The sequence below is a fragment of the Coniophora puteana genome (assembly GCF_000271625.1).
Source record: "Coniophora puteana RWD-64-598 SS2 unplaced genomic scaffold CONPUscaffold_1, whole genome shotgun sequence".
Classification (NCBI taxonomy): Eukaryota; Fungi; Basidiomycota; class Agaricomycetes; order Boletales; family Coniophoraceae; genus Coniophora; species Coniophora puteana.
Genome location: NW_006913053.1, coordinates 608,490 through 632,038, shown reverse-complemented (window position 1 = coordinate 632,038; position 23,549 = coordinate 608,490). Strand labels below are relative to the sequence as shown.

The 23,549-nt window shown below is 51.4% G+C and overlaps 8 protein-coding genes across 8 annotated transcripts; 3 read left to right on the top strand and 5 right to left on the bottom strand.

The window, feature by feature from the left end:
• The first annotated feature begins 431 nt into the window (after positions 1-431).
• Positions 432-3,031, top strand: CONPUDRAFT_140809 (the flavin domain of cellobiose dehydrogenase). Its single transcript, XM_007764831.1, has 9 exons — positions 432-618; positions 690-904; positions 955-1,027; positions 1,080-1,393; positions 1,446-1,817; positions 1,882-2,058; positions 2,119-2,353; positions 2,406-2,581; positions 2,637-3,031. The coding sequence occupies exons 1-9, from the start codon at positions 573-575 to the stop codon at positions 2,751-2,753; spliced, it is 1,725 nt and encodes a 574-aa protein (XP_007763021.1). The 5' UTR covers positions 432-572; the 3' UTR covers positions 2,754-3,031.
• Positions 3,016-4,564, bottom strand: CONPUDRAFT_68695 (uncharacterized protein; the record flags this gene model as incomplete). The annotated part of the gene is made up of 2 exons (XM_007764457.1): positions 3,016-3,981; positions 4,031-4,564. 2 exons carry the CDS (start codon positions 4,562-4,564, stop codon positions 3,016-3,018), a joined length of 1,500 nt encoding a protein of 499 aa, XP_007762647.1.
• A 1,430-nt stretch (positions 4,565-5,994) lies between these two features.
• Positions 5,995-7,222, bottom strand: CONPUDRAFT_160938 (uncharacterized protein). The gene is made up of 3 exons (XM_007764830.1): positions 6,622-7,222; positions 6,317-6,558; positions 5,995-6,266 (listed from the first exon to the last, which is right to left on the bottom strand). The coding sequence occupies exons 1-3, from the start codon at positions 7,184-7,186 to the stop codon at positions 6,054-6,056; spliced, it is 1,020 nt and encodes a 339-aa protein (XP_007763020.1). The 5' UTR covers positions 7,187-7,222; the 3' UTR covers positions 5,995-6,053.
• A 3,582-nt stretch (positions 7,223-10,804) lies between these two features.
• On the bottom strand, positions 10,805-12,337 carry CONPUDRAFT_45203 (guanine nucleotide-binding protein alpha-2 subunit; the record flags this gene model as incomplete). The annotated part of the gene is made up of 9 exons (XM_007764314.1): positions 10,805-10,871; positions 10,919-11,031; positions 11,087-11,158; positions 11,212-11,283; positions 11,338-11,605; positions 11,673-11,968; positions 12,034-12,081; positions 12,137-12,166; positions 12,245-12,337. 9 exons carry the CDS (start codon positions 12,335-12,337, stop codon positions 10,805-10,807), a joined length of 1,059 nt encoding a protein of 352 aa, XP_007762504.1.
• Positions 12,338-13,713: 1,376 nt separating this feature from the next.
• CONPUDRAFT_68692 (uncharacterized protein) lies at positions 13,714-16,572 on the top strand (the record flags this gene model as incomplete). Its single annotated transcript, XM_007764456.1, has 6 exons — positions 13,714-13,897; positions 14,002-14,091; positions 14,227-14,285; positions 14,503-14,680; positions 14,884-15,143; positions 15,205-16,572. 6 exons carry the CDS (start codon positions 13,714-13,716, stop codon positions 16,570-16,572), a joined length of 2,139 nt encoding a protein of 712 aa, XP_007762646.1.
• Positions 16,573-16,832: 260 nt separating this feature from the next.
• On the top strand, positions 16,833-17,710 carry CONPUDRAFT_140804 (uncharacterized protein; the record flags this gene model as incomplete). Its single annotated transcript, XM_007764829.1, has 2 exons — positions 16,833-17,138; positions 17,213-17,710. The coding sequence occupies 2 exons, from the start codon at positions 16,833-16,835 to the stop codon at positions 17,453-17,455; spliced, it is 549 nt and encodes a 182-aa protein (XP_007763019.1). The 3' UTR covers positions 17,456-17,710.
• A 2,257-nt stretch (positions 17,711-19,967) lies between these two features.
• On the bottom strand, positions 19,968-20,693 carry CONPUDRAFT_148196 (uncharacterized protein; the record flags this gene model as incomplete). Its single annotated transcript, XM_007764828.1, has 6 exons — positions 19,968-20,070; positions 20,123-20,210; positions 20,264-20,290; positions 20,344-20,455; positions 20,521-20,541; positions 20,595-20,693. The coding sequence occupies 6 exons, from the start codon at positions 20,691-20,693 to the stop codon at positions 19,968-19,970; spliced, it is 450 nt and encodes a 149-aa protein (XP_007763018.1).
• Positions 20,694-21,886: 1,193 nt separating this feature from the next.
• CONPUDRAFT_16479 (amidase signature enzyme) lies at positions 21,887-22,275 on the bottom strand (the record flags this gene model as incomplete). Its single annotated transcript, XM_007764161.1, has 2 exons — positions 21,887-22,018; positions 22,039-22,275. Coding segments are annotated over 2 exons (369 nt in total), but the record flags the coding sequence as incomplete, so codon positions are not given.
• Positions 22,276-23,549: the final 1,274 nt, after the last annotated feature.

The following is a 23,549-nucleotide window of genomic DNA, read 5'->3' as shown; positions in this document are numbered from 1 at the left end:
GTGGCGCTGTAATGACTTTTCTTGGCTATGAAACTCACCTAATGCAGAGCATCAGTGCGGAACATTACTGCAGTAGAAAGGGAGCATGCAACAATAGCTATGGTTTATTTTTATTGACATTCAAGTTCTCCGAGAGCCGACGCGTTGGTACAAGTGTGGGAAAGGTCATCTGAGCACACCACGCGATTTTCCGTCCGAGAGCCTGACTCTCCTCACTCCGGCGAACGAAACAAGGTGCCATACATCCCTTCCAAACTTGATCGCGCTCAGCTGTTGATTTATTTCTGTGTAGCTAGATGTCTCCAAGATACATGAGCTCAGGGAAGGTCCACCTGACGACTCAGACAAGCCAAAGGCGTCTTACGGCAGCATCTCCGTCACGCGCCGTTCGAGACGAATCAACATTTCAGGTACTCCCCACCTCCTAAACGGCATTTGACATGCAGTGCTGCCTTCTCGTCTGCGATGGGCACTCCCCGTTTTGGGCCTGCCGTCTTCAGACTTATAAAAAGTCACTCATCATGGGATGAGCTTACCTCCACCTTCCACCAGGAATTTCCACCAGGAATAGGATGTTGCCCTGCCTCCTGCTTGGCAGCCTTGCTTTCGCGAGTGCCGGTAAGAACTATGTCAATCTGCCGTCGTTATAGAGCTCTGATCCTGCGTTGACTCCTATGGTAACTCTAAAGCAGCCCTCGCACGATCCTCCGCGAGCAAGCCTTTAGCACCCACTGTCATTGGTACACCTTATGACTATATCATTGTTGGAGCTGGCCCTGGTGGTATCATTGCTGCAGACCGTCTATCAGAGGCGGGAAAGAAGGTGCTCCTACTCGAGCGCGGCGGACCTAGCACAGGCGAGACTGGGGGAACGTACATTGCGGATTGGGCCCAGGGTACCAACGTGAGTCACCCCCCCCCCAGACAGAGCTCATTCAGGCCTTTCCTACACAGTTGACGATGTTTGACATCCCTGACCTCTACGAGTCATTGTTCACGGTCACCAATCCATGGTACTGGTGCGATGGTAGGCTATTTTCAAAGATACACCGATCCCAAACCCCACGAGTTCTTGCTAGATATCACTGTCTACGCTGGGTGTCTCCTTGGCGGCGGCACTTCCATCAATGGTGGTCTGTACTGGTATCCGACCGACGAGGACTTCTCCGTCGAGAATGGCTGGCCCAAGAGCTGGACAAACCATACGCCGTATACATCAAAGATGGTGCAGCGTCTGCCAAGCACAGATCACCCTTCGACGGACGGAAAGCGCTACCTTGAGCAGCTCGAACCTGTTCTTGCGCAGCTCCTTCAGGGACAGGGGTACTCCCAGATCACAATCAACGACAGTCCAAACTTGAAAGACCATGTATTCGGGTATAGTGCTTTCGATGTAAGCTCTTTCTTCTCCTCTCTTCGTACTTCATCTGAAGTTGTGCCTCAAGTTCTTGAACGGCAAACGTGGCGGTCCCGTAGCGACCTACCTTCAAACAGCGCTTAAGCGCTCTAACTTCGCTTACAAGGACCACACACTCGTCTCCAACGTCGTGCGCAACGGCTCCACGATCACTGCTGTGCAGACAAACGATACCTCGCTCGGCCCTAACGGGATCATCCCGATCACGAGCAACGGCCGCGTCATCCTTTCGGCAGGCTCGTACGGTACCGCTCGCATTCTGTTTCAAAGTGGTATCGGCCCGAGCGATATGATCTCTCTCGTTGAGGGCAACGCTGTGGCAGCTAAAAACCTCCCGCCCAAGTCAGATTATATCAACTTGCCAGTTGGAATGAACATCTCGGATAACCCGTCTATCAATGTACGCTTTTCTCCTCCCACTTGAATACGATTCGCCGAGAAAATGACGGCCGGTGTTTGTATAGCTGGTGTTCACGCACCCCTCGATCGATGCATACGATGACTGGGCTGATGTTTGGTCCGACCCACGCCCTGCTGATGCTCGTCAGTATCTCAAGGACCAATCCGGCGTCCTGGCAGGTACCACCCCCAAGGTCAACTTCTGGCGTTCGTACACCGGATCAGACGGCCAACAGCGCTATGTCCGTCCTTCCGTGCCGCATTTCTCTCGCTGGCCTCCCTCTGATCGATGGCATTGGCAGATGCAAGGCACCTCCAGGCCCGGCGCCTCATTGGTGAACACGAGCTACGCTTACAATGCCAGTCAGACCTTCACTGTCACCACCTACCTCTCCTGGGGTATCACCTCCCGTGGCCGTCTCGGCATCAACACTAGCCTTACAGGTACACCGCTCGTGAACCCGTGGCTGACAGACCCGGTCGATAAAGCCGTGATTATCCAGGCTCTCGAGGATATTATATCCACTGTTAGCCGGGGTACAGTTTTCTCGCTCGATTGCAATCAGTAACTGAACGAAGCATCTTATAGTCGAAGGCTTGACACTGATCATGCCTGATAACACAACCACCCTTCACGACTACGTTGACAATTATAGCCCGGACGCGATGGGCTCAAACCACTGGGTTGGGGCCACTAAACTTGGCTCGGACCCATCATTGGCTGTTGTCGATGAGAACTTGAAAGTGTTCAGCACAGACAACTTGGTGAGCATCTACGTTTACAATGTTGGGCAGCAACTCAAGCGACAATGGGGTGTAGTTTGTCGTTGACGCATCAATTATCCCGAAGCTTCCAACGGGAAACCCACAAGGGACACTCATGTCTGCGGCGGAGCAGGCGGCTGCGAGGATTCTTGCGCTGTCTGGTGGACCGTGATGTGTTGAGTGGGGACGTATCTGGTAATTATGAATTTATCGGGACTCTTATAGGCGTACTCAGACAGCGCTGTTTATCGTGGTTCACCCTATCCTGAAGTGACGGTGGGCCACTTATTGCATCGCATTTCTGATTCCGCAAGACCGGCCCAATTCAGGTCAGAGACAAAACATTCCGTCAGAAGCGAGTACTATTAGCAACGTTTGAAAGCTTCGTACACAAATCCACTACAACGATTGTACTTTCACACCCACAACATATCTTACCTTCTCTTTCCGTACCAATCCATCCATTCCAATGGAGTTCGCCTTGGCCCACCGGAGTACAGGCTCAAGGCTTGTACTTGGGAGGCTTTATGTTGTATGCCTGTGATCAAATGCTGTAACAACGATATCTCTGCAGTCTCCTTCGAACAAAGGTCCAAGTCGAGCGTCTGGGCATTTGGGAAGAATGCCAACCAGGGGGGAAGGAGGGTCGCGTAGACCGGAAGGCGTGCGATATCGAAAGGCGAGACCACCTCGCGGTTGGCTATAATCTCGAGGGCGGTCACTATTTGGACATGCTTCCGTGGCTTTAGCTTGGATGGTGGCAGGAGGGAAACTGCTTGATGAACCGTTTTGAAACTAAGTTTAAGCTTGATGCCGTGGTTGAATGTGGGAGCTGCAAGCTGCGCTAGGCATTCTCGAAAGCTTTCAGACGTCACGTAAATCTCGACTAGGGTGACCTGTGTGAGACTATGTGTGGATATGAATCCCTGAAGAGCACGGGGAGAGCCACGCAGGATTGAGAGTCGGGGAATTGCATCTGGGCTCAGACGCAGATCGCTCAAGTCGTGATCGCGGAAGGAGAGGTCGACGACACCCGGGTGTCGCGAGATGAAGTCGTAGAAAAGACCATGTTTGTCAACTTTCAGGTTCAGCATGAGGACCTTGAGGCGAGGCAGAGCGAGATACTGGAGAACGTGATTCCAACAACAGCTCGCATCCGTCGCAATCTTGTCGCCAAGCTCAAAGGTGTCGATGCTCGAAGCGTTCAGAGAGTCAATAAGCCAGCGAGCCGTAAACGGCATGAGCATGATAGGCGAGTCGAACGTTGCCTCGGTCAGAGTTGTCAACGGGTGGAGGCGTTTGAAGAAGCCACCTTGCTCATACCCCATTTTGAATCGGTTTGACTCCATCGAAGGACCATAAGCCGGCTGCGTATGAAATCGATTCAACCTCGGAGTGACCTGCATGACAGTCTTGAAATAGCTCACAAGCGAAGGAAAATAGACTTACTGTTCTGGACATAACACCAGCCAGCTCTTCCTCTGAGATGACGTCCAAATCACTCCCCCAAAACTCCTTCGCAGGAAAATTGATAGACAGTCGCCGCAGAGGGTAACGACTGGCCGCTACCACCAAAGCTCCGATCTTGTCTAGCACATCGTTACTAATCACGATTACGTTGAGAGCGATACCCTTGATCGCCAGGCGCGTTATTAGCTTTGTAACCATCCTGATTTCTCGTACATCGCTGCATATAGCTTCAATCCCTTCGCACCACGTTACGTCCAGTGCGATGGTCAGCGCCCGGAATACTAGAGCCATGCCCTCGGGGTTCACTTTCACCCATGGGGCTCTATCCGGATAGGACATCCACTGCGGGGTGTCAACGTCGCCATATAGCGCCGCACGCCCAACGAAGAACTCGCGAAGGGCAAAGGTATTGAAGAGACGAGAGACGCACGCGAGGCTGAGGAGATCCTCGGGAGTTATGCCGGGATGCGCGAGGATCGTGGCAGTGATTTCTGGGGGAATCCGATCGATCATGGTACCTTTACTTCTTAGATCGACGGTCGAGTGTCAAGTATAAAGGTGCGAAGGCGAGTGTGACCTTCCGCGCTGATGGTCTGATTGCGAGCCGTCAGAACAAGCATGATAAAGTAGGTATGATAATGGGTCGTACCGTACCTTCAGGGTGCTAACTCCGTTCGTTAGCATGCCTGTCCGCAGAGCAGGTATCGTAAATTGCGAGACGGACAGTGCAAAGTTGAGAAAACCCGCCGCAGACTTGTGAAGAGCTATGCATGCCACACACGTTCCTATATACTGCGCTTGGACAAAGCAGTGAGCAGGAATCCACTGCGGATATTCTTCGGAAATAAAGAACAACAGCAAACCGAGCATGGAAACAACACACAACCAAAGCAGGACTAGACCAAAGCAGAGCTAGACAGCTCCAATAGAAGGATATACAAGGAACTAACCACTGATGAATATGAAAACAAGGCCGTTGGTAACCTCGCATTCCGCACATAACTTGGGAGTGGCGCTACAGAGACAACCCAAGTCGTTTCCCTCAAATGCACCTAGTCTGAGACGGGTGATTGCGTTTCTACACCGGGGATTGAGGCCGAGCAGTCGTTTATCATGTCGCGTAAATGCGCCTATAGGGCTCCGCTGAAGTAGGCAAAGCGAAAATGAACCCTGGGACATACTGATGTACCCAAAGATGTAGCTCCAGCAGCAGATGTAGCGCGGGCATGCGCGGGAACCGTTGGATGGGCTAAGCAAACCGACGAACCAGAGCCTCGTGAATCGCACGAACATGATAGGGAAGTTGAGGGTTGCCACCTCCAGTCTGCAACAACGGGGAAAGATTCGCGGTGAACGGCCTTGGCGTCACTCATGTTGCATGGCATCGAATTTTGGGCTCGGGTGCGTCGTGGGCTGGAGCTTCGGGTATGCTTTAGGTTGCCCCAAGACGTTAGCCAGCCTGATGAGAAGGGGGTCTGTTCATGGCGATGCGATTGTTCCGATCCAACAGTACTGTATGCCGCGGGTATCTTCTACATTGTGATGAGCGCATGATGGGAAGTGGCAACAAGTTGCACTTCGAATGCGGGGAGGGAAAGTGGCAGTGTCTTGAAGAGATGGCGGACAGGCTTTGCCAGGTCCTTTAATCACCGGCGACCAGAACAAGGTCTCCGCTGATATTATCACATGAGAACCTGAATGGACGGCGTATAATTTAGCGGCTAATGACATGTCGGCTTCGAGATGCTGAAGCCTTTCATCCAAATGGCGGAGAAACTTCCGCCGCCGTTGAGCCTAAACCTAAAGTGAGGTTAGTTTAGAGCATCAATTAAGTTGAGGAGGTGGGTTAGCCAAGGGGTTAGCTTCAGCTGGCAGGAGAAACCTCTAATGAGAAAAAGTCGTTGCGAGACCTCAAAAGACGAGCATGAAAGGAGAGGCGGCATGGAACATTGAGAAGCTCAGACGTATGCAGCGATAAACGATGTTAGATACCATCCCTGTTTTACAAGTAGCCTCCACTCTTCCCTCCGCTGAATCTGTCGCCCAGGGATTTTGCGTCCTGCAACATCTTCTTCCGTGTCGAGTCATCCATAAGTCGCCCGCCGAGCGACATGTCTCGGGCGTGGTCCCAGATGACAGGAGGCTCCCCGTCGTCGGGTTTCGAGGACTGAGAAGACGCATGAGCGTCGACGAGTGCGCTGCCTCGGGCTTTGCGCTGAGAATGGACGTCAATAGATGACTTCAAGGGATATCTGATGGACGTACGGTGTGTTCTTCGACTCCTCTTCTGATTTCCGCGTCCCTTCTCCGACGTTTCCGTGATTCGTCGTCGTCGTGGCTTTCAGGCTCAGCATTTGCAGCCGGTCGCTTGCGTCCCGCTACCTCGTCGGCGATGCGCTGCTGTCGTTCTGCCGGAGTTTCTGTCCAAAGCGATGACCCAGTGTCCCGGGCTGAGGGGCCAGACGACTTGGCGAACTGGCGCGCTTTCATTCTCGTCGGGTCCAGAGCTGAAGGTCGAAAGCACGGGTGACGTTAGTGGACATAGCGAACGAAGGGTAGAGACAACGCACAACTAAGTAGGTCTCCTGCTTTTGGCGGAACCAACATCCACTCGTCCCTCTGCAGCTTTTTCTCTTTCGGATTCTTTTCCTCTTCCCTCTTCTTCCGTATGCGCTCTTCACGCTCCAGGAACTCCTCCACGCCCGACTTCTCTCGTGCAGGGCCAACGTACGCCGGCAGCGGTTTGGGACCGATGTCATCATCAGAGTCGTCGTCGTAAGAGGACGGAAACGATGGGCCAACTGGTCTTCGAGAGGTATCTGATGATGTGGCTGCAGTAGGAACGGATGGAGCAGAGGACTTTAGAGGAGGGGACGAAGGCCCGGCTTTACGAGTAGCTACAAGGTCTGGTGGCAGAGCTGGGGCGTAGCCATCATCGTCACTCTCCTCCTGCTCCTGCTCATCGGCCGCTTTGCCACTTGAAGTCGACGCCGGTAAATGCTGAGGTATTTGTGGTCCTATGGATGTGGGAGGAGCAGGACCATAGCTGCCGTCGTCGCTTTCTGCATCGTTAGACTCTTCCTTTGATACGGTGGGAAGACAATGCGAAGGGATTTGAGGACCAATTGAGGACATGTTTTGCAACGCGGAAATGTCTCTGTTGGGGGGAGGAGTTCGAGGCGCTGACTGAGTTGTGCACACGCGAATGACGGACACGCGCCAACAGCCCCTATAAATTCCGCTCCACCGCAACTTAAACTCAGACTTCGACTTCAAGTCAAGATTATCTTGCACACTCTCACTTTCTGAGGAGCTGCGAGATATCCTATGCACAATCTCAACTAGGGGTGCAGAATCCTCATACGCTAATAGCAGACCACAGTGGTTTACCTCTGGCTACTCGGTTGGATACTGGAGGCCCTTGCGAGGCGCCAGTTGTTTGCCTCCGTCTCATCGAGAATTATCGACGTCAGGTCTCAAAGAGGTGATGTGCCATCCTTTTCCAAATCGATCCCAGGGGGAGCGTGTCCCCTCATAAACATGTAACTCAACAGACCAAATCTGATCCCCAGTTCTTAGTTTTGAAACAGCGCCTATGAAAGCTGCGCATTCCGCTAAATTTATACCAAGGACTCGGCATTAAGTGCTGCGCAACCCCTGGGCATGTCTGTGACATAGTCTGGCGTACGTCGACTTCTATGAACTCCGGAAATCCATTAAGATGGTATGTTGTCGTTGAATAGTATGGATCCTAGATGACCCCCTAATAGCAACCTCGATGACGAGCGCTCCCTCGGTTTTCCTGGCTATTTGGTGCTCACTGCGGCTTGAGTAAGTTCATCATGTGTTGACTTGTTACAGTCTCGAGATGAAGGAAAAAGACTGAGGACGCGTTATTTGCGGGCAGGCACACTACTATCATGTAGGTCAATCAGTTGCCTTTATCGTGGTTTACGGGTAAACCATCGTTAAATCTACTTATAGCTAAACTTCGATAGATGATGCAAATGCAGCCCAGAGGTGCGTGCCACAGCAACACGGCCTCCGTTAGCATCCGCTACAGGTGTTCTTGATGAACTTTGATGAACTCAAAGGAGCCCATCAGCATCATTGTTCACTGGTTAGCCGGCGGCTTCTCACCAACTTATCGGTCATCCATATGCATGCCATGGTACGGATCTGTTTTCGAGTGCTTTCAACATCGTCATCACCAAAGCTATGTGACCGGCGTTCGGGAAGCATTTTGAGGTAGCAGAACCTGACCCCATCTTATCCTTATCCTCATGCTCATCGAAGAGTCGGTGCTGGTCTGTGCTGGTGGTCCGCACGGATGAGAATCATTCGATCCGCCGACGAGGTTCAAATGCACCCGCCCGTTCCCCGCACTATCACGACCTATCATGACGCGACGTCAACGAGCCGACGGCATCTGGGCAAGGCAAGTTCAGGCAAATTCGCATCTCTTCGCTTACAATGCTTATCTTCATGATGTTCGGCTATGTTCGGGGCCCGATGCTCATAAAAGGGACAATTAAAAACGTGTAAGTATTCCGTAATTTTACCCCGCATTTCGGCCTCGAATTTCGATATATCAGACTCGGCGGAGCGTAGACATGCGTTTGGGGCTTGGCCTCTCTTGGCCACCCTTTGCCTCCACTGGCTTAGAGTGCGATATGCACGCCTTCGATCCATAGACTTCAAAACGTTTTCTCTTCGTTGATAACTGGTCAAAGGGCTTCGGAGCTGCCTTTTGGGTTTCGGCTGTGAAACAGTTACGCCTTTGCGCCACCAAGGCTACGCCGTTGCGGCTATTGAACGATTCATTTGAATGGACATCTGAGGTATTAATGGAATAGCACTGCTCTGGAATGGATATGCGCGTCCATGAAAACACATGGCAACACTATCATAGATCACAAAAGCCAGTAGTAGTGTATGTTTGCAACACGCCAGAACACCATCTCAGATCTCCAACACCCGCCGAACAATCAGAAAATGACGGAGAACCTTCTGACGCCCAGAACCGAATTTAGCTTCAAGGTTGACAGTTGAACCTGCAGGAGCCTGCGGGAAAGGGCCATGTGAGAACCGTACCTTGCTACTCTGTGCTCCTCCGACAGCCTCCGACATCAAGCCGCTCATCCCGGGTCCGCAAACTCCAGCTTCGCAGGCTGCATCAAAAGCCTCGGCATGCACGGCTGCCTGGCGCCTCTTAGAAAAAGAGCCAACGACCATTCGCTGGCAAAACTCCAACGTCGCATGCTATCCCTCATCGGGCAACATGGGCGCCTGGTAATCTTCTGTGATGCGAGTGACATGTGTCCTTGAAATGTTTTATTCCAACTGATGATCGTGAGCGCATGCGTACCTATGCGTACCTGCATGGCAGCCGCCGCGCCAAAGCGCCGAGACGAAGACTGATATGTCAAGATCATAGCGGCAGGGCAAGGTATTTAATGTATGCATTTGCAGGCTATTCGAAATATGTATGCGTCCAGAAACAGAGAGGAGGAATGATGCAATATGATGACGGGGTTGAAGACGAACAGCAGAGGCGCGGCCACACGAAGCAAAAACATGCACGTAAACCAGCCGAAAGCACGCTGTGAATCGGAACGAGGGTTGTCTGGGTCGGGGGAAAGCGGTAGGTACGCCGGTCTAGCATGGACGACCACAAGAAATAATAAAAGGCAAAGGCTTGCTGGATGACAATCCTTGGAATGAACCGTCGAAGAAAATTAAGGAGCTGGTATAGTACGCGGAAATAAAACGTATCGTCGTGCGACAAGTCGTCATGGCACCAGTCCGACGACACAATACTTTAAAGCAAGAGGGAGAGCAGAGAACATGAAGGATAACCGAACGAGAAGTCGTGAAGATTCGTGGACGATCAATAACTTTGCAAAGAAACGCAGGCATGCCGGCCGCGTCGATGCCGGAGCACCATAAGCGTGACAGTTGACAGTTGACAGGCCACCGATCGCATCGTCATGCGGGCTCGGAGCGGCTGGACGACTTTTGCGGGATCGGGAAGGAAGTGATGAGTGCCTAGGACCGGAAATTCATAACAGCCTCCCAGGCGAAGGTGTGTTCCTTCCCGACGACGCGGCGTGGCCGTAGTTCGTTTCCGAATCTTCAGAGCATAATATCGCGGATCTAAAAACGGAAGCCGCCGCATCAGTTAAACTTTCGCCCGTGGGTGTGACTGCATCCACGCGGGATGCATCTCGCTGATCAAGGGTCCACTCACGTTTCGGCTTATGACAGCACTGTTAATCGAAATCGTCCGAGCCCGCGCATTGCATTTGTGTGATGTCGTTCATGTTCACGTACATTTCGCCGAGGCGTTCCGCATTCAAACATCATGAGTTCCGGATTTGGATTGAGATTATAGAAGAAAAGAAAACGGAATGTGAGTGTTTGATGTCATAGCGTGCGAGCAAAGAGCGAAAACGGAAAGGAACGGAACCATCCAGGTCGGGGACCCAAAATACAGCGAGGGCAAGAAAATGTCCACCCACAAGGGGAATACGGAACAACAACAATGAAAAATGAAATGATTAAATGAGCGCCGCCGATTCGAGGTTCGATCGCAGAACAATACTACGAGCACCAATCGAGCGAGGGTGTCGAGATTAGATGAGCGTGTGAACCGGAAGACCAGAGACAGAGAGGAGGGGACAGAGGGATGTGAAAGGGAACAAGGGACTCACTCTGCGAAAGGAAGTCAGCGGGAGTTAGTAACATAAATGCTTAACACGCACCTTCAACAGCAGCCATCACTACCCGAAGCATCTCCGTATCCGTCGCGGTCGTCGTGCTGCGATGGGATCGTTTCAGAAGCTCACACGTGAACGTGAAACGTACTGAATATATATCTCCCGCTCTTTCCCCCGGCCAGCCTTCTGGGCGAGCTTGGTAAATCGTTTCCGGAAGTAGTCGCGGCCAGCCTTGGGGTCACCCGATTCACCTTCAAAGTCCTGTGAGGTATGGTGAGCACGGGATATATGCGCGCAGAATATTGAATCGTTGTACCGGGAAGAAGTTTTTGATGTCTGAATGCGCGATCTTCTTCTCGAAGAGGTCGTTTTTGTTCAGGAATAATATCTGGGAAATTCATGAATTGGCGAAGAACGACGTGGGGAGGGAAGGGGACGTACTATTGAAGTCTGCTTAAACCATTGAGAATGACATATTGAGTCCCAAATGGTCATTGCGTCCTGCATTTGGTTCTGCAAGGGAGAAACTCATGAGCAACATGAAAACGACGAGCAAGGATAACATACCGCATCCTTGTCCTCCACCAAACACTGATCGTACCCGCTTAAGCTGACCAGGAACAGAATGCTCGTCACGTCCTGGAAGCAATGTATCCACTTCCGCCGCTCGCTCTTCTGTCCACCAACGTCCACCATCAACATCTCGTGGTCCTTCAGTTGGAAGGTGGTCTCCGTGATACCGATGGTCCGCGCTCTGCATTGAACGATGTCTTGCTCGGTGGGTTGATATGAAGGTTCAAAAAGGCGGTCGAGGTCGGGGAAGAAGTATGAGAGGCTATGCACAGGGTTTCAGCGTCAGAAAGGCGCTCTCGAGTCATGTCACTCGGGCATACGACACTCACTTTTCTGGTAGAGCTGCTTCGTTTCCGCGCTCGTACGCCGTCTGCACATTCTTGTCTGCCCATGGCGACTTGAGGGGCTCGAAGAAATCCGGTGGGAATACTTGGTTATCCCGAAGGTCAGGAGCGCTCCGAATCAACTCGAGGTGCTTCTGATTGTCGTCCTCAACCTCGAGCTCCATGTCTTCCATGGCGTCGAGGAGGTAGACAAAACCATTGGTTAGGTTGTTGAAGACGAGTTGGCGGTACTGTTCGATCTCTTGGGGAGTGAAAGGCACCTTGTGGATGAGGCGCATTTGCTGTAGTGAAACACAACCACCGGTAAGCCCATAGAACGACATGGAGTGGGAAGGGAGGCATGTACCTTGAGGATGGTCGACTTTCCGGAGTCACCGGAGCCAAGGAGCAGGACCTGAGGGAACGACAGTGAGGAGAGGGCGTAGTGTGTCGTAGGGGAGTGGGCGTACCTTCACCTGCGCGGCCATCTTGGTTCGCGCCTGTTCGCGAGGGCGTTGGTGTCAGTAACATAATCACAGACGAAGGAGGGGGGATGAGATAGGATAGGGAGCACTAACTTCTCGGAGATCCTTCTCGACTTCTCTGTTCCGCCGCTTGTCCTCCTCAGAAATGTCGACCTGAACTCCCCCTGATGACATGCAAGCGCCCATGGTAGTGGATTAAAGCGGGAAGGGGACGGTAATAACAGCAAAAGGTAAAGGCAGGGCCAAGGCCAAGAAGAACGGAAGGAAGGAGAGGGACTATGAGGGGGACCAGTAATGTGGGCGTAAATCAGTGACGATAGTGTGAGAGTGCAAGGGAAACGCCTACTGATGCACGTCCAGGCGCGGGAGAAAGGCTGGGAAAAAAGGCTGGACAGCGGTTGGAGCGGGCACGAACAAGAAGAAAGATGTAGAAGGGAAGGAGGGGATGCGTGCGTCCTAGACCGTCGTCTTGTTGGGACAGGAGGGAATGGGGAGGAAGAAGATGATGGTCTTTGTTTTTGTCCGAAATTTTCAACACGACAGTTGGGATCGTTGCCACTTCGCACTCCTGACGGGTCGTAATTTCGGCCAAATTACGTTGGGAATACCGTGCGATTGAATGTCGGCTGTACCTTCCGACTGTGCGGAGAGTCGCAGACACACCTGTCAACCCCCATTCACAAAGAGTCATGTTTCACAACAACGTTTTGCTCTTGTCTCTCGTCCTCAGATACAGCACATCTTGGCTACCAATGTTTGCACCGCAGGAGAATGCGCGAAGATAACGCAAGAATGATTCGGTCCGTCTAATTTAGCGCTGTCCAAGGCGCTGTCACTCCGAGGCGTCCTTCGTGGCTCGGCTCGCTGTCAATCTTGTCAGTCACTAGGCCAATCCCCTCAAGCCTATTGTTTTAAGCTTTGAGGTGGCGTGCTCCACCAACCAACTATTTCCTCAGCTTCATCTCATCTGAAGCAAGGAGGAACGTCGTGTACTCGCTGCTCATCACTGCATCTGCCCCTCTTCGACAATGTAGCACTTAAGTCAGGGGCGAGGTACATGGATATTAATGCCGTCATATGTCCGCGCAGGGTCCTCTTGACCAGTTGATACGCCGTCGCGATTGAGGCTCATCAACATCAATGCAGTGACGCTGCTCACTGAACGCTATGGCAACAAGATACACTTGACAGCTTCAAACGCACGCTGGAGCGTGTATAAAAGGAGAAAAAATTAGTTATGTCTTGCTCCCCAGTTAACCAGCGCCAAGAGAAAACGATCACGCTCTGAGTGTTCTGAACGCCCTCGAAATCGTTCGCGTCGACCCCTGTCCCCAAGTTTATTTACAGCTCCGCGCGTGAATCGGTCACGATAGTGATGGGCGCCGTTCGGCCAACGCCGGTTCGCCACCCGACGTGGCGGGTAACAACATCCGTACAAAACACTGTATTGGTGAAGGGCTGCATGGTGTCTGGTTAGACATAAAGGGCGACGGGGACGATGTGCGCATATATAAATCCTTGGAGGTGCCCTAGAATGCAGAGCAACCCTGGGAGGGCCTCTGATGTCGTCTGTGAAGCCATGGCTTGAGTCATGGGACGAAGATAGGAAAGTTACCAGCAGGCTGATTGAGTGGAACTGTGATATTTTCGCATTCAAGGGTGGTATCAGCTCGACTACCTGCTCCGCAGTGATCATCAACTGTTCAGGCTTCGAAGAAGTAATCCTTGGGACTGGCCAAAGATACTGTATAGGTGGCAATTCGCGGGCCTGAACCCACCACAGGGGACCTGGCCTATAAATGTCGTTGTGTCCATGTGCAATCAAAATAGGAGTTCGGAACATGGCACAGCAACTCGCCGCTTCACTAAAGTCGTGATCATCGGGTTGGAAAAATACAATCATGGTGATGATCTGAGAAAACCTGTGGAACCGAACGGAGGTCAGCTTGGCACCAAGTACCGGAAGGCAATGTCCTGAATTGGTGTCCAGAAAAGAGAACGTACACGCTGTGACATATTCTTGTTCTATTCGAATTTTCTTCTGATTTTCTCGGGCACCTGCGAAACTAAATTAGCATGGGCAGGCCTGGCGCGTGAGCCACCAGGGTCGCAGACGAGGTGGCGCCGCAGTGTGGTAAGCCGTCGTGGGACGAGAGAAGATATGACATGATGATGAGCAGACGCCAGTCGCTGAGATGCTCTAGCAACGTCCGTGTCCCTGAACACGATGACCACTCGTAAGAAGCACTTGGGGCACCAAATTCATTGTCGGGCGAGCCCGAGAAAGAGAGTTTGTTGCCAAAGCTTAGGCTGGTATAGACTCGACTACTTCCTCGAGAAAGGTAACATAGTTTCCCGGCGGACCTTCTAAAGCGAAGTCGCTAGGGCTGGGTGAGGAAGCAGAGAATGGAGCTGAAACAAAGCGCGAGCAATTTTATCGAGAGCTTCAGAGTCGAGAACCAATCGCAGCCACCTCCGGTTTGAGCGTGAGAGGCGGAGTTATAATAGCACGCCGCCAATACGCGTTTGGTTCATCGAGAGCTTTCTGAGATTCACCCCCGCACTCAGCGTCTGAGACCTGTCGTGAACAAAGACGTTCTCATTCTTATTTCTCAAGCAGCGCTTTCCTCAACCCAACTCTTTTTGAAGTATCTCGAATTTCGGAATGCATCACGCCTTGAACATCGATGAAATCATCGAAAACATATTGTGGTACATCGATCAACAATCAGGGCGAGTCTTCGTTGAAGGGGTTGGCTGGAAAAACTGCCGTGCTAGAGATCTCGCAGCCATGGCTCGCACTTGCTGCGTCTTCTCTGCGCGGGCAACCGATGTTCTTTGGGCAAGACTAGATGGCCTGACGCCTTTGCTGATTCGTCTTCCTGACGATCTCATTTCGAAAAGACGGGAAGCCCCCCAATATCTCGCTCGTCCTCCACTTAGATCTGAAGATTTGGTCGGAACAAGGAGAACACAATTCAGTAAACCTACGGTAAGTTCAGTCTTGATCGCCAGGAACCTTGGGCACAATGTCACCGTATCTACTTCGCCAGCGATTTTTTGAGCTTCAACGGCCATTCGGTGATGACGACTGGAATACGTTCTTCAAGATCGCCGCGCGCGTTGTCGAGCTGCATTTTATTAGGGAGACGGATGTTCAGATTCATCCAGACATATACAGTGCACTTTGTTGTGCGCCCTCCAAAAGCCTCTTCCCCAAGCTGCAGATTCTGCACTGGCCAGAATACAAAAATATCTTCTTCCTGAAGCGGTTGCTTGGCCCTACCGTCCTCGATCTCAGCCTTAGTGAAGGGCCCGACGACGACGGGTCTCTAGAGACAGTGGAGGCCATGGGCGAACTTTGCCCTAACGTTAAAACATTTTCTTGGCACTGCGATTTTCCTTCGGAAGAACAGAGGGATGCTCTGTCTCGTGCTATATTCCGATGGCGCAATGTTGAGACGCTCGAGTGCTTCGACGTGGATGACACCACATTGAAACATCTCATGTCTCTCGAATCCCTTCGGCACCTGAATATGTCAATTCGCACCACTCGTTCTTATGCCATCGCGCATCGCCGTATCACCAATCCGTTTCCTAAAGTCGTCTCTCTCTCCTTCTCAAGCCCACCTACATGCACGCTCTCGTCTGTTGCTGCGCTCGTCAGCGCCCTTCACCCGTGTCGCGCATCTCCGAGAGAGTTCACGGCCAGCACAAAGGATGCTTATGCAAACTCCCTTAAGGACCTCATTGATGTTATGCCCTCCAGCTTTCACGGGGACATTCTGGTCCAAGTCAACATTAACGAAGACGACGAATGGGCGTATCACTCTCTCGATCTCAGCACGCTGCAACCTCTCTTTTCGTTTCATAATCTATCCGTTATCAACATCAGCAGCGGCCGAACAGTCATCATGGATGACAACGAGCTCATCCAACTCGGGGACGCGTGGCCGAAGCTCATTTCGCTGTCCATCAACAAGAAATACGGCTGGGGTAAAAGTTCAGAGACCAGCTCAACGCTGACTCTTCAAGGTGTTCGAGCGATGTTGAAGAAGTTCCCGATGCTTCAGACGTTGGCTCTAGCGGTCAACGGTAACAGCGTGAGCAACGCCCTTTCACGCGGGAGCTACGGGTCATTCAGCATCGAGCGACCGTTCCGCTTGGATCTGCTCAACTCAAGGATAAGCACCTCGTATATTCCAGCCGTTGCAGCCGTTCTCGCAGACATCTTCCCCAACTCGGATGCTCGTGTGACGGTCCATGCCTGGACACAAATGTTTGAGGTGGACACCGACGCCGAGCAATGGGGAGAAGTCGACCCGGTAGAGCTATATCGAGAGAGGTGGACAAGTGTGGTTGATACTATGGATATCATTAACCGAGTCAAGCGGCTAGAAAAGCGGTTAATTTCGGTGTGAGTAGACGGAATAGCAGTGAAAATAAAGAAATGCTATAGTGCAACTGTATCTAGTGTCTAGTATTGCTAGCAAGGCGTATACTACTCCGGAGTACGCGCCTCAGGCCTCAGCATTGACGGTCTCGAGGCGAAACTCCGGGAGCGGAGTTGCAATATATATCCCGTCAACAGTGAAAGCGACATTTGACGGCCATGTTGAACAACGCGCTCTACTTGACCAAGTATTCCCTTGGGCATCTTGATCCCCGCTGATATCCCAAGATGCACAATGTCTTACGAATCGACGAAGTTGTCCAGCATATCTGTCGATATGTCGGTCAGCCAGAACCTATCGCCGATGCCTATCGCAAGGTCAATCGCAAGGAGTCCCGATACAGGGACCTCGCTGCCATGGCTCGGACCTGCCGCTCCTTCTCTACTCAGGCGACAGAAAGTCTGTGGTCTAAACTGGATAGCCTAGTGCCCCTGCTACATTGCCTTCCTGACGACCTTGTCTTGGAGAAGCGCGTACCTCCTCAATACGTTCTGGGGCTCTCTGGTAGGCTCGAGAAAGCTATGGGACCCACAGTACGTTGGCATATACATTGTGTCGTTTAAGGGAATCGAATACTCACCAATGCTGCGCTTTCGTCTCTGTCCAGTGTTACTTTGAGCTTCGCCGATCGTTCAGCCCCAACGATTGGGACATTTGGTCACACTATGCCCGTCGCATTGTCGAGCTAAGCATGTCCTACGACTCCGATATCCACATCGACTCCCGCATATATGATGCCCTTGTACATTCGCCCCTACAGTACATACTGCCCAGGCTGCGAACTTTGTACTATCCCGAGTCGGAGTTCATGTCCTCGAACACCTCCTTAGCCCTCACCTACTTCACTTGAAGCTCTCGCTGGTACCGAGCGACGGCAAGGCTCTCGATTTGGTGGCTAGACTAGGCGTGCTCTGCCCTCACATGAAAACGTTCTGTTGGCAAATATACGACGGCGGGTGGGAGACGAGCCACAAAGACCATCAAACCGCAGCTGTGTCTCGAGCTATTTGCGCTTGGGATAGCCTTGAAATATTGACATGCGATAACCTAAGCAGCGCTGCGCTGCAGCATCTTATGTCGCTTAACACTCTCCGACATCTACACCTACAGCTATCTACTTATCGTCTTCCCGTCATCGCGTGTAACCCTGATACACATCCATTCCCAGGTATCAAGTCCCTCACGCTCTAGAGTCGACATCAGAAAACCACTTCGGACGTCGGCGAATTCATTAGAGTTCTGCATCCGCATCGCTCATCACCGTAAGAGGTCATTGTACATACGGATACGGACTCCGCAGAGTTGCTGATAGACTTGTTTGGAGCGTTGTCTAAGAGTCTGGACTGCCGCGCTTTGACCCATCTCGACGTCACGGAAGAACCATATGTTGGGCACTACTACATCGACGACAGCACCTTCCTACACATGTTGCCTTTCCATCACCTAACCGACATCAACATCAACACCCGCAGGAGTGTCATTGTCACTGATGAGGCGTTCATTCAGTTGGCAGAAGTATGGCCAAAGCTCGCTTCGCTATCCATCAACAAGGAAAGAGGCTGGAAGAACATGTCAAAATTTACCTTAAATGAATGAATGAAGTATCATTTTAATGTCCTGGTGCGGTAGAGTAACCCCTAGACGGACAGTTCTACGCGTAGTTTACTAGATTCTGTATGTTGTGGCTATTGTTAATTCAAGCTAACATCAAAATTTACCTTATATGGCTTACGAACCATGCTCACGAAGCTCCCACACCTTCACACCTTGTCTGTAGCGGTGGACGGAGACAGCGTGGGGGGAGACGACCTGGAAGATGGAACCTGCGGGAAGTTCTGCATCAATAGGCCGTTTCACCTGGACTTGTTGGAATCGAAGTTGGAGGATAGAGCTCACATTCCCTCGGTTGCCGCATTCTTGGCGGACATCTTCCCCAGCTGGATATGCCCGCGCACTTTCAGGCCTGGACGATGTGTGTGGAGTTTTACGATGGCGATTTGAAGCGGCGTTGTGTTGTCTGGAGCGAGCGATGGCAGGCCGTGATAGAGACCATACGTGTCCTCAACAGAGTTAAAAAGCTGGAGAAAGAGCAGAGTCAACTCATGGCATTGTGACCTTGTGGAGAAACGGGGTTTACGCATAGGTTCTTCATCACTAAATCGGGGGGAAAATGTCGGGGCATAAACGAGGTTATCAGTGTTATAATATGACCGTTGATAGAATCCTGTATGACCGTAAATGGCGAGGATTCAACATTGGTTAAGCGTCAGTCCACAATATGAGAATGAAATACAAGACATGCCGTGCTCCGCTACGGCACAATTGATGGGCGAAGACGTGAAAATCATAGCATGTACTACAAACTGTTTTCTGCTACATGTGAGAAAATCAGACAGGTTCTAGATCAACCACGGCCTACCACGTCACGGTGCTATCAAATCAAATCTCATCTGTTCCATGAGTTTTCCAATGATAGTTGTCATTGTTGGGATTCCCAAGCCGGCGCACAGCCAGACTGCGGATCGCCGAGTGTGGACCCAGGGCGCGAAGTGATTTGCCGGATCGCGATGGAGCTGGCATCGCAGTGGCGGCGCCGACGTTGGACATCTCATCATCGCGCTATACCCTTTTTCGTAGTGTTCGCTGACGTTTTTTGACACTACCCACATGCTCGTTATCTCCTATCTTTCTAACTGGCCTGCCGACGTTCCTTTTGACTGATCGCATGTGAATGTTTCGTTTCTATCTCTACGTGTCATTGTTTCGGCCGATACGATACTACAGCACCTCAGTGTTCGCTTTCCCCGCGCGACGACTGAGGTGAGACACTTTTCTTCGATGTGCTAGACACCGTACTCACCCTCGTTGTAGACTTACATTTGGACCTTGGTGTCTAGGTGAATTATATTAGTGTTCGCTTTCCCCGCGCGACGACTGAGACTTACGTTTGGACCTTGGTGTCTAGATCGCGCGTGTTGCTCCTTGCATAACCCCTTGAGTCCTCCCCTGTCTCGGCAAGTCGGTCGGACCTGTCATGAGGGCTTGCACTTTGCAACCGTGATGTATCAAACGAATAAAACCCTATATAAGATTTCCTGAACCGTCAGATCTATCCCTTTAGATCTATTAGTCTCTGATGGCAGCACAATCTTTCATTGGGATAGTAGGTACCATCAGCAGAGCGTCTCAAGCAGAGTAAATTCCGGGGTTAGACTCATTAATCTGACAGAGTGAACATATACATGCATTCAACAATTTGAAGAAGTAACAGTTAACTATCTACACGCAACGGGTAACAGACTATGATTACAGAGCCATGTTCAGACGGGGCCGAGAGCGAGGGATCTATCCAAGCCTGGCCATCAATGGGTGGCGCAAGGAGACCGGGGGAAAGAGGGCGCTGCGAGTGTCGAGAGCCTGACTTGGCCGTGGTCGAACACGTGTTTACAGGTGGCGATCTCGATGCTGTGATCAATGTGTGAGCAGCGGGAGTTGGTATTCGAGTGAGAGAGCGTACCTGGGTGTGAGCTTGCTGGACGCGGCTTGCCAGTTTACTCTTGCAGGCGGACAGCGTAAGAGCAACGGCTCGGTCGCGGTCAGGCTGGCTAAGGTGCCAGGGGTGAGATAGGGCGCGCCGCGCGGCAGGGAACGAGCTTACCGTGGCTGAACATGAGCCCATGGGTGCCTGTGATGGACATTTTCGTCAGTGGGGAATGGTATTTGAGCGAGAGGGCGTACCTGCAAACCCTGCATCGGATGCAACGAGGGAGAAAATCACGAGCAAGTTGGGAGTAGAGTTGGATGGAGGCAAGGTGCTCTTTGCGAACGTCAAGTGGAGTTGGGAAGAGCGCTATCGCCACCTAGGAGCATGCTTTCGTGAGCTCATGGCCAAAAAGCGATAGATATGGTACGCACTGAAAACCCTGCTCTGTAGTCCTGGCGGGGCTGAAATAAGCGTGTGTAAACATTAAAGGACTTGGACGACATACCAATCGTGCAACTGCGAAGACCCATGGTGCGAAAATGGGGAGGGGAAGGAGGAGGGGAGGAAAGGATGGCGACGAACAAAGCGCCAGCTCAGGGACCATGATCTTATCAACGGGAGTACGGCCCAAAATGGTTGAGGATGTCCGGATCGAGAGCAAATCTGATCTCAAGGGGATCTGATCAAGAGCACAAACAAAAGACCAAACAAAAGCGGGCAGAAATATTGAAGATACGAGTAATGGTAGAATATCATATCGTCGGGATCTTACCATCGAGTACCATATGATCGTGAGCTTACCGTGGACCGAAATTCAAGGTAAAATCACTTGCGCTATGTTGGAGCATAACAATATGAATGTAAGTTCGAAGGGAATATGAACACTCGATTATAAGAGACTGCTCATAAACCAGTTAGCAACTAACCGAAGCACTCTGAGCAGTAGAAGACTGACCTCTACAATGCATCAAAGCCAACCTCATCAGCGAGCGCTTCATCCTCACCCAAGAAATCTCCCTCATCTACCTGCCCTGCAGTATTCATCATCAGTAAAAGTACGGTGGGATAGCGGAGCAAGTGGGCGTCGCGAGATGGACTTGATTTAGGCGAGGGGAAATGACGGCTCGCGAGGCCTTGTGAGACGAACAGTCAGCTCGTCAAAAGGTTGCGGGCCGTCAAAACGCAGCCAGCTCGCAAGGGAAAAGATGCTGCTAGACGCTGCTTCTTGGCTGCTGTGGCACTCAAGCTTGAGCTTAAACACCGAGAATTTTGATCATCGCTCTCCTCAAAGTAGGTTAAGAAAGCTTCTTTTTGGGCGAGTGATATTAATGATGATCTGGGCTTGTGGCAAATGGAATCTCTCGATGACGCGCGGAAAGAAGCTTTCTCGAATTCCTTTGACCCAGTGCAGCAGGTGGCTCGTGCGCACGCCGATTTGCGAGAGTCAATAGGCTTCTTAAACTAAGGGATTTTGCGTTGTGTCCCTGCTGCCCTTTCTTCCCTCCCACCACCACCATGCCTCAGTACTCAGAATTCGACGCGGCCACGGTGAGTTCCTCTACCCTAAAATTTCAATTGCAGCAGCTGTCGCCCATCAGGCATGGCAACACCGCGACTGGCGAGGCAATGCCAATTGCCACCACGCTCTCTGGGCCGCAGAGACGCCCAACGCCACTGCTAACGGCGTGAAGGGGGCCTCCAAGCTCCCCTTGCCCGAAAAAAGCCATATTGACTGGGCGACTATGAGCTGAGTCACTCCAAATTCCACTTTTTGATCTTTGACGGTATGCCTGCCTCAATCCTCTTCAGGATAGCCAAAAGTTTCTCCTCATTGTGGCGCCTTCCTACGAGTTGCAAACAGATAGGTGCACTGTGGTAAGTGGGCGGGTTGCACTGATACATTACGAGCTTCTCTACGTCATTGCGTGCCTTCCCCACCAGGGATAGACATCCAGGGTACGCGCTGCTGTCAAACTGACCAACGGGGGGGAAACCACAGCAGGTAGGTCGAGGAGATTCCAGTGGGAGGTATAGCCCCACCAACGCATCGTATCGTGAGGTGGTGCCAACGTGGCTGACACGGGGCAGAGGATGGCGTCGATCGGGCGCTCAGATGCCGTATACTTGTGCGTTTCGTTCCAATGGGCAAGCACTTTCGATCTGAGTCGTTCCCGTTCAACATTCAGACGGAAAGTTTCCGCTGGTGTGTAGGGTGCTCAACCACGAGCGTGGTCCAGCATCCATTTCGTCTGCGGCACTTCAGATTCTTCACCAGAACGGATGGTTTCTTCGTACTCGACGCCACCGTCCAGCAGATACTGTAGTTTTACGACCATAAGTTCGTCCCGTGTCCCGTCGGATATGCGAACTGAACTTAAAAACGGGACATGTCCCGCTTTGCTGGACCTAGCGAACTTAAATGCGGGACATAGCGTATATAGGGGCCAAATTGCCATCTGTGTCTGAGCCACTTTCTTGAGTCTAATCACTGAACCGCCTTTGTTTTCTTCTGAATTACTTAAATTTAGGTTAGTGTGCAGACACATGTCCAGGAGAGCCATCAAACACTCGTTTTTTTCTTGCCCAACGAACTTGTGTCCCGTTGCACCAACCCCCAGCGAACTAAAAAGCGGGACACGCTGTATTTGGTAATAGAGTTCCCACGCCACCGCGCGAACTTGTGGTCGTAAAACTACAGTAGAGTTTAATCTAAGCTAGGAGTGAGTTCGCATTTAAGCTTCACGAGGCTGGACGATGCTTACAATTGATGTTGTATGAACTTGTTGTATGCTCTGATGGCATCGTCGGCCGACATGCGGAGGAGGCCGAGCATAAGCGCGATGATCCTGTAGTATAAGGCATGTCCATTGCAGTAGGCAGGTGCCCAGCCTGCGGCGCACCGTCCTCGTCGTCGTCTGCGTGTGCACACAAGTCCAACTCGCCCCACACAAACGCGCGGGACCATGCACATGGTACGTCTCCTATCATGCATTCCACCATCAGTACTGTTTTCATCTAATGCTATCAGGCCGTTTGCAGCACTTGTATAAGTAGTTTTTATCGGGTCAGTTCATGGTACGTACTTGCTTCTAGCACATATATTTGTTGCTTTGTATACATGCCTTTCCTATGCTCCCGTGTTGGACCCCTGTCATTTGTATTACTGTTTGATGTTGCTGTAGTAGTATTTGACTGTTATACGAGACAATCAAACGTGCTGTCCCATTCTTCATAAAAACTGTGTGTACCTCCGACTCCTAATATCTGTGAGTACCTGTATGTTGTTATCATGTGGCCTCTGTTGATGGTAAAATGGCGCTTAGATTAGAACATGGATTCTGGACATATGTAAGTGCCCATATGTTATTATCATATCGTATCTGCTAATGGTAACACGGCCCTTCGAGTAGATAACAGATTCTTTGCTATGATCATATCCCCGCGATCTTCCCTGTATGCT

Bases quoted from the DNA above. Each gene is read 5' to 3' on its own strand.
- CONPUDRAFT_140809 (XM_007764831.1), top strand. From the start codon at position 573: ATGTTGCCCTGCCTCCTGCTTGGCAGCCTTGCTTTCGCGAGTGCCG. The intron at 619-689 runs GTAAGAACTATG...GTAACTCTAAAG, and splicing joins CCTTGCTTTCGCGAGTGCCG to CAGCCCTCGCACGATCCTCC. The intron at 2,354-2,405 runs GTACAGTTTTCT...AGCATCTTATAG, and splicing joins TATATCCACTGTTAGCCGGG to TCGAAGGCTTGACACTGATC.
- CONPUDRAFT_160938 (XM_007764830.1), bottom strand. From the start codon at position 7,186: ATGTCCTCAATTGGTCCTCAAATCCCTTCGCATTGTCTTCCCACCGTA. The intron at 6,559-6,621 runs GTGCGTTGTCTC...TTCGACCTTCAG, and splicing joins AGCAGGAGACCTACTTAGTT to CTCTGGACCCGACGAGAATG. The intron at 6,267-6,316 runs GTACGTCCATCA...GTCCATTCTCAG, and splicing joins GAGGAGTCGAAGAACACACC to CGCAAAGCCCGAGGCAGCGC.